Below are 9,116 nucleotides of genomic sequence, written 5' to 3' on the forward strand. Positions count from 1 at the left end.
TGCAGGACAATTGTAGTCAACACTGAATTTTCCGTTAGATTTCGATCCTTGAGTGGTTATTAGAATGGTTTATTAAAGGCTAGTGGAGTTCTCACTCTACAAAATCCATCTGGGTGATGGATTCTGCTAGCTATTTCCTACCATCGCGATGGAGATGGCGTCGGCGTCGGCGGCGGCAAAATCAAGGAGGAGGAGGAGGAGGTGGTCGTTGTGGGTGGGCCTCTGGGCCCTTCTCTACTCAAAAAGAAGTTTGCATATTTTAATTGGGTCTGGGCCGGGCCTTACACACACCTCAATAATTCGGTGAATGTCGACAAACTTGTAAATTTGAGAAGGCTATTTTATTTTATCCTTTGAAAATGCAAAAAATAAAAATAATAAAAAAATCGGGTGTGTAATGAGATAAGACTTCAGAGAGCCTTTACAGGTCTTTTACAGTCCGTAATTTTGGTCAAACCAATCATAATTCGGTAACAGTTCATTGACCTTTGAATGTGGTCAAATTCATCATCAACCGTATACACAAATTTTATTACTAAGTAATTGATGGGATCATTATATACTACCTTTTTTATAACAGTTTTGTGAGATAATTTATTATGTGTTTATTTGCTGAAAAATAATTTTTTTTAAAAAATAAATTTTAGAAAAATAAATTTTGGAGAAGTAAATTATTTTCTGATATTTGATAATGTAATAAAAAATAAGCTGGAAAACACTTTCCAGTATTTAATTATGTCATAGAAAATGAGTTGGAAAATAACTTATTAATATTTTAGTTTTTTCAAGTTTATTAAAATAATAAGAAACAAATCTTACAATTTAAAAAGTTGAATGAGAATGAAATTGAAAAAAAATATAATTTCATAAATTATGTCAAATAAAATAAATAATAATCAAAATAATAGAGATCAAATCTAAAAAATAAAAAATTACAAGATGAAGAAATTAAAATAATAATAATTAATATTTCATAAATTATTTCAAATAAAATAAGTAACAATCAAAAGAATGAGGACCAAATTTGATATATAAAAAAATTTCAATTAAAAATAAAAAGGGCAAAGCAAACAACAATTATAAAATTGAGGATCAAAGTTAATATAAAAATTAAATTCTAAGGGATGAAATTGAAAAACAAATATTCAAAACAAAATATATATAGCAATCAAAAGTTTGAGGATCAAATTTGATATAATCAGCAAATAATATAAAATTTCTAAATTTTTCACAACTTCCTGAAAGTATTTTCCGTCCAAAATAAAAGGAAAACACTTTCCTGGAAACCAAGCTAAATTTTTCTTTGACTGGAAAGTGTTATCCATTAACCGGAAAGTGTTTTCCGTTGACCAACTTTTCTAGTGACAAACAAACACAGGAAAGTTTGGAAAGTGGTTTCTTAAAAACAATTTTCCGAGAAACAAACACAGGTAGATTTAGGTTGGTAGAATGATTTTTTTTATATAATTTTATATATTAATAAAGAATTGATTAAAATTAAAATTTTATAATTTATTTCAATTTTTTGTGTGGAGTTATCTTATTTTATAACTTGAATAGCGAGTTTAGAAGGTTAGCCTAGATTAATTTGGGTAATCTTTTTGATTTATTTTCTTTGAGGTTGTTTCAATCTCTTGACCCGGGTTATGAGTTTGATAAGTTAATCTTAGTTGATTAAGATCTTTTTTTTGCCATTTTCTTAATTAATTTATTTTCAATTTCATCATTCAATACGAAGTTAATTTCTTTTTAGTTTAATTTGTTCTGAGATTATCCTGATCTCATAATCCAAGTTGTTAGTTTGACGAGCAGATTCAAGTTGTTATATATATATATATATATATAAATTTCATCATTAAGAATTAAACTTTATAATTTGTTTTAATTTATTTTCTATAAGATTGTTATGGTCTTATGATCCAGATCTTGAGTTTAACATGTTAAACCATTTTGATCTTAGTCGATTTAATATGTTATTTTAATATTAAAAAAATATCATTTTTTAATCAAACTATATTTTATTTAAAAAATCAAGATGCTGTGCCCAACAATATAATTTCTACTAATTAATTAATTAATTAGTAGAAGTTTTATAATGAGACCAATGTCTGCTTTGACCTTTCCTACGGGAAAAAAAATGTATTGTTGGTACAACAACAACTTACCCTTTTACATATCTGAGTATATTATTTTAATTTTTTTATCTCATAAATTTTATTGTGCAGATTGAGTACATTTATGAAAATTAAGATAATTATTTTGTTTACTTGGAATCACTTGTTCTACATTTGTTTGAATAGAATAATAGATGTTTTAATTAATTATAATATAATTTTCAGTTTTGGAACAAAGAAGATAATTTAGCTTAAATATTTCAAAACTAATCCGAAGATACCTGAAATAGAAAATCATAAAATAGTAAGAAAATAAAATTTCAAAAGACTTTTCCTCTCTTAAAAGGATTTATTTTCATTTAAAATATTTTTTTATTAAATATAATTGTTTTTTAAAGAGAAACAATTAGAAAAACCAATCGAATGCAGCATGTTTACATAGCAAATCTAAAAAAAATCCACGTGGCATATTTAAGATCATAATAGAGATTTGTTTTTTTGAAAATGCATATGAAAAACTCAAAAAATTTAAAAAGCACGGTCCAAGCATGTTTCGAACAGAGATTTTTAAAATTTAATTTTTTTTTATTTAAAATTAATTTTTTCATGTTTTTAAATTGTTTTGATGTTAAAAATTAATTTTAAAAAATAAAAAATATATTAAAAAACAATTTAATACATTTTTCATGCTTCAGTTACTATGACGTTTTCTTATTTAATTGGTTGAACTAATTTCCTCGGTACTCTCGGTACATCGTATCAATATAATCGATCTAATAGAGTAAAATTACTCACCTCGGGATTTAAATCAAGAAATTCAAGATATACTTGCCTTAAAATATTGAACATACCAAAAATATCCACGTGTGACGAGATTAATCCAATGAACAGCATCCACGTGGATACAAAGCAAATGGAAAGCGAGGAGGCTTCAAAAAAGTACTAGAGAAGGCGAAGTATGCCACGTGTTACTTCCATGTTTGTCTCGTTCACTTGCTACTCACAAGCCTCCATAAAACCCTGCAGCCAACGTGAAAAGAATCAGACACCACTCGAAACTCTCCCTCAATCGCTAAATGATGGCTTCTAAGGTTGCGCTTTGGTCTTGTATATTCGTCTTCTCTCTAGTTGTAGCGCTTTCTACTGGAGAGGATGAATCTAAGGAGTACGTGTTGACGCTAGACCACTCCAATTTCACTGAGACCGTTACCAAACACGATTTCGTCGTCGTTGAGTTCTACGCTCCTTGGTACCGTACACACTACACTTCAATTCCTTATGTTCTTTTCTTTTCATCTATTTAGTTCTTTCGCTTAATTTGATTTCAGTTTTTCTTAATTATTATTTTTGTTTTGCTGTTGATGTTTTGTTAAAAGACCTATGTTTATATCAAATTTTGAAAAATCTTCTAACTTGGGTTAGAGTTCTAATCTCTTGTGTTTTAGCACAGGTGTGGCCACTGTCAGAATCTAGCACCAGAGGTAATGATTTTTTCTTTTTTTAAGTACATCTAGCTAACCTTTTCTTTTTAAGATTTGGATTATTGTAATGTGATGGCGTGCATGTTTCGCTGATAAAGTCAATTTCTTTTGTAGTATGAGAAAGCAGCTTCTATATTGAGCAGTAACGACCCTCAAATTGTTCTTGCCAAAGTTAATGCCGATGAGAAGGTTAACCAAGAGATCTCTGAGAAATATGAGGTTCAGGGATTCCCCACAATTAAAATTTTGAGAAAGGGAGGGACATCTGTTAACGAATACAAAGGCCCTCGTGATGCCGATGGCATTGCTGAGTATCTGAAGAAACAAACCGGTTCTGCTTCTGCTGAATTGAAATCAGCTGATGATGCTACTAGTTTCATTGGTGACAACAAAGTAGTAATTGTAAGTACACCTTTTGTATGCTTTTACGTACGTGATTCTGCAGAAATTCGGATGTTAATAGTTTTCTTTATGGTTTTGCAGGTTGGGGTGTTCCCAAAGTTTTCTGGAGAGGAGTTTGAGAGCTTTCTCGCTGTCGCAGATAAATTGCGTTCTCACTATGAATTTGCCCACACTTTGGATGCTAAGCACCTTCCACGCGGGGAATCATCGGTGTCTGGACCCCTAGTTAGATTGTTCAAGCCATTCGATGAACTCTTTGTTGATTCTAAGGTATTTGCTTTATTTGCAGTGGGTTTCACGTTAAATTTTCTATGCCTTTTGAGAGTAAAAGTTTCTTCTGTGTAATATATATATATATTTTTTTTTCCAACAGTGTCTTGTGAATCAATGGTTTCTTCTGATAAAACCACATGCTTGCAGGACTTTAATGTGGATGCTCTTGAGAAGTTTATTGAAGACTCCAGTGCACCCATTGTGACTGTCTACGATGATGAACCAAGCAATCACCCTTATATTGTCAAATATTTTGACAGCCCCCTTGATAAGGTATAAAAACACAAACTCTCAGTACTGTTGTCATTTTTTGATAAATTACAAAGTGATTGCTTGGAATTACTAAATCACACCATCCTTTATCCATTGATGCTCTTAGGATAATTTGTTTAGGTAGTCCCCTTCCACTCCATTTCTTTCACATTTGCTTTCTGGAAGGTTAGGAAGGGACTCGAGCCATACTGTACTTAATTCCAGATTTTCCTCTGCTGTGTAGAACAATAATTGTGCACATTCCATTATAATGTGCTTAATTCCAGATTTACTTTGCATCTCTTCATGAAATATCAGAGCATCATGCAATGTCCAACGAATACAATAAGGTCTTTTCCTTATTATTCCATGCATTAGTTTCAACTAAACACCTTTTTGAACAAAACTGGCTGGTTTATCATATGATTGTTGCTAACTCTTGGCTTGCGTCTTCTTTTACTGTATGCTATGGATCTTCTAAGAACCTGGTTGACCGTTGCAGGCAATGTTATTTTTGAACTTCAGCGGTGACAGTGCTGATTCCATTAAAACTAACTATCAAGAAGTTGCTGAGCAACACAAAGGGGATGGGTTAATCTTTTTGTTGGGAGACCTCGAGGCTAGTCAAAGTGCCCTACAGGTTAGTAAGTCTTCTTTTATGTGTACATTTTGTAATTTTTTTACTCAATATTTTCTTTTTTATCTTTAAATTGTTTGCATGGATGAACAGTACTTTGGACTCAAAGAGAACCAAGCGCCTCTTCTCGTCATACAGACCACAGATGGAAAGAAATACTTGAAGTCAAACTTGGAGTCTGATCATATTGCTCCTTGGGTGAAGGAGTACAAGGTGATGCCAATGTTTTAATATTCATATTCAAGTATAAGTTACACTGTTTTTGAGTTTGTTGATGATGGTACTCATATTCCAGTCACGGGACAATAGGGTTTAATTGTCTTTGTTTATGGAAAGCCTTCTTGGAATATATAAAACTTAATTGAAATACTCTGTGCAGGAAGGCAAAGTACCGCCATTTATTAAATCTGAACCTATCCCCGAAGCTAATAAAGAGCCAGTGAAAGTTGTTGTCGCTGACAGCCTTGATGACTTGGTTACCAAATCTGGAAAAAATGGTGTGTATGATATGCAGCTTTGTAGGGTTCATCGGTTCTTCCTTCACTATATCATTAGATTGGTGTGCACTGCCATGTGTGCTTGTTCCATTTTATTTCATCTCTGTTTATTTTAATGATATGAAGGTGCCTTTATTTCTTCGCTAGATTCTAGGGTTTGTTAATTCTTTCCTCACTGTAATGCATTGGTGTTTTTGTGATGGTTCCATTGGATGGCAGCATTTCTGTTTGTTTATGCGTGTGTTTTCTGTGTACTTTTTATCTCTGTCAGATTGTACAAGTTCACAAAAAAGTTAATCGGGGTATTTACACTATATCTTTGCAGTCCTTTTGGAGTTTTATGCCCCTTGGTGCGGTCACTGCCAAAAATTGGCTCCAATCTTGGAGGAAATTGCCGTCTCATATCAAAGTGATGCTGATGTTCTTATTGCGAAGCTTGTAAGTTTTGTTCATCTCCTGTCTGAAGAAGCCATGCATATTATATATATATATATATATATATATATATATATATATTTAATTCTTAATGAAGTGGAAGATGACACAATATGAAAATTAGGGTGTTATATCCTCATCACTATCGATACGTTTGGGTCATTACAATGATTGGCTACTTACTGTTTCGCTATTTTCTTAAACTGTGTTCTTCATCTGATTTTCTTTTTTGCTTTGCTCTAAGAAATTTACTTTTAGTCATACCTTTCACATATCCATTTGCTCTTTAGTGTATTTTCTCTCTCTAGATATTTACACTATGGTTTTGTCACTGTGTAATTAACACTTGAAAATAATGTATCGACGCTTATTTGCCTGTGATTTAATTAGATGTAAGGTTCTTGCATGGAAACAAGACTTATTATTGATGCAACCATTTTCTTGTGGCACCTGTAGGACGCAACTGCAAATGATATCCCTGGCGATACTTACGACGTCAAAGGATTCCCCACAGTCTACTTCAGGTCAGCTAGTGGAAAGTTGGTGCAGTATGAAGGAGATAAGACCAAACAAGACATCATTGATTTCATTGAGAAGAACAGGGATAAAGTTGCCCAACAAGAGCCAGCAAAAGATGAGCTTTGAAAAATATATGCTGTTTTTTGTCATGTATCAATTCTGGGCATGGTTTTGTTAGAGCCCTGAATAATCCATCTGGTTAGTGTGCTATGATCCTACTGGGTTCTATCCGTTCCATCTGTGCTCTTCTTTCTTTTGTGCCGGATGGCCGTGAGCAGCAGAATTTTCACAACCTAATCTTGATCAATTGAAAAAATTCTATTACGGTGCCTAATACTTCTGCAATCTTTATCAAAAACCTTAAAACATGTTATTAAGTCATAATGACTTATTTAATTCCTGTTTAAAATTCTTTGCCATTCTCTTCCCACTTCGATACAAGTTATTTAGCCTAGAAAAATCTATTATAATCTATTACGAGTCACTCATATTATTCATGCTTATAAATTATATCGGATGGATGTTATCATTATCACTACTAAAAACAGGGTGTATTAGCATCTGAATTTAGCAATGAAATTATCCGTTGTTAAATTAAATAACAGATTTGCAACGGATTAAACATATATTATTTTTTTAATATTAGCAATAGGCTTTAGCAACGGAAAATTCGTTGCTAATTGAAAAAATAATTATTTAAATCTTAATATAAAACCAAAATTATAGAAACCGTTGATTACTTTTGATATGATAAAATCTCAACCGTTTAATTTTGCTCCATTGCTTTCTACACCTGCAGAACCCCCCCACCCTTAGAAATGTAAACAAAGAACAACAAAACCAGCAACTGAAAATTAATTAACTTCCCATCTTCTTCGTCTTTAATAACATACATAGCTGTATAAAAATCACCCTCTCTTCATCGATTTGATTTTTCTTTTTCCTAAACTTTTCATCCTTTTCTCATTCGTCTTCAACATCCCTAATGTTTTTTCTTCATCTTCTTCTCCTTCATCTTAACAGTTTCAATCTTTCTCTGTAAACCACAAAAAACACAGATCCATGGCAACATCGCACCAGACCCATCATAATCACCAACGAACATCCTGATTTACCCCTTCTCTTTGTAAATGGGTTGGGTTTTGCACTCTTTTCTTCAATAATTCAGGTAATTAATTTAGGATTTATATTTTTCTCTGTTGCAATTTAACTTAGACCAAAACATTTTAACCTAACTTTTTCAATCTCAGGTGTTATTCTGTCGTGTAGATTCATCCCATTCACCTATAACTCAAGAACATGGGTAATAATTTTCTTTTATCGATACTTTGAATAATGGTTTTATGCTATTAATTCAATAATATAAGGGTTTATGAAATGTTTTTACCATGATCTATAACCTAATTATACATGTTTAATCGAAAATTTATGAAAACCCCCAATTTAATTTTTAGGGTTACGGTTCACAAATTGAGTTATTTTAGGCAACTGGACCAATGCTGGTAATTCATGTGTCTGGAAGAGAATGATTGATGGAAATTATGCATCAGTTCAATTTCTTCACTTTCACTGAGGTGTTTCATGATGTTATAACTTGTTATCCTTCTTCTTCAACTTTTTAACTTGTGATGCTCTACTTCTATAAATTTTAAGTGTTACAGCAGCGTATGGATGCTGTTCAAATCTAGAGAGTCTAGCAACTGGTTAACCTGTGATGCTCTGCTTCTGTAGCAGTCCAAGTGTTTCTTTTTTTCTTGCTGTGATTTGATTGAGCATGCCTGCAAAGTTTTAGTGCTGCATTTTAGTCATAGCCAATCCAAATTACTAGGATGTGGTGGTTGCTGATTCATGTAGTTATTTTTTCAAAATATGCAATTATTAGATTTAGTTGCAAAACTTATACGCATTTATTTTCCTTGACAAAATTCAAATTTTGCGATCCTATTCATATTTCTAATATCATCTCATTTTTTGGAATAATCCACCTTTTATTTTGCTTTATGTTATGCAGGAGAAACCTCAACTATTTCAGTTTGTTCCAAATTAAAAGCAGGTACCATTTGTTCAGACCACATGGTATTCACAAAGTTGTATTTATTGTGATAGATTTATAATTCTGTTTTTATCTGATTTCTACTCTTACAGGTCAAGGCAGCACACCAACTTTTCAAGACTATTCCACATAGCGATGGGAGCAGGAGGGTTGATGGAGTTTCTGTTTTCAGCAAACAAAATTTAGATATTGCAGTAGTTACCAAAGACGGGATTAAGTGGTGTATTGATTCTCTTGTATAAAAAATAATAATAAATAAATTGGGGGGTTTTGATAATGCATATTTAAATTTATTTTCCTTATAAATCCTAGTTTTGGATGTTCATGTGAACATGATGTTGGTTATATTCAATTAACTTTTCAGGGCAAAGGCCTGTTTTTTTTCTTTCCTTATTTAATGCCAGTTTGTATATAAAAAAATTAATTGAATGATTTTATTTCATTAAATATGAT

The 9,116-nt window shown here is 31.9% G+C and overlaps 1 protein-coding gene across 1 annotated transcript; it reads left to right on the plus strand.

Annotated features, from left to right (window-relative positions):
* Positions 1-3,178: 3,178 nt before the first annotated feature.
* LOC133693152 (protein disulfide-isomerase-like) lies at positions 3,179-6,944 on the plus strand. Its single transcript, XM_062114301.1, has 10 exons — positions 3,179-3,363; positions 3,565-3,595; positions 3,710-3,997; positions 4,079-4,267; positions 4,418-4,543; positions 5,025-5,162; positions 5,253-5,372; positions 5,539-5,656; positions 5,982-6,094; positions 6,548-6,944. The coding sequence occupies exons 1-10, from the start codon at positions 3,191-3,193 to the stop codon at positions 6,734-6,736; spliced, it is 1,485 nt and encodes a 494-aa protein (XP_061970285.1). The 5' UTR covers positions 3,179-3,190; the 3' UTR covers positions 6,737-6,944.
* Positions 6,945-9,116: the final 2,172 nt, after the last annotated feature.

This window comes from Populus nigra, chromosome 5 (assembly GCF_951802175.1).
Source record: "Populus nigra chromosome 5, ddPopNigr1.1, whole genome shotgun sequence".
NCBI lineage: Eukaryota > Viridiplantae > Streptophyta > Magnoliopsida > Malpighiales > Salicaceae > Populus > Populus nigra.

Coding starts and splice junctions, on each gene's coding strand:
- LOC133693152 (XM_062114301.1), top strand. CDS start 3,191: ATGATGGCTTCTAAGGTTGCGCTTTGGTCTTGTATATTCGTCTTCTCT. Junction 3,364..3,564: donor GTTGAGTTCTACGCTCCTTG/GTACCGTACACA, acceptor GTTTTAGCACAG/GTGTGGCCACTGTCAGAATC. Junction 5,657..5,981: donor TACCAAATCTGGAAAAAATG/GTGTGTATGATA, acceptor ATATCTTTGCAG/TCCTTTTGGAGTTTTATGCC.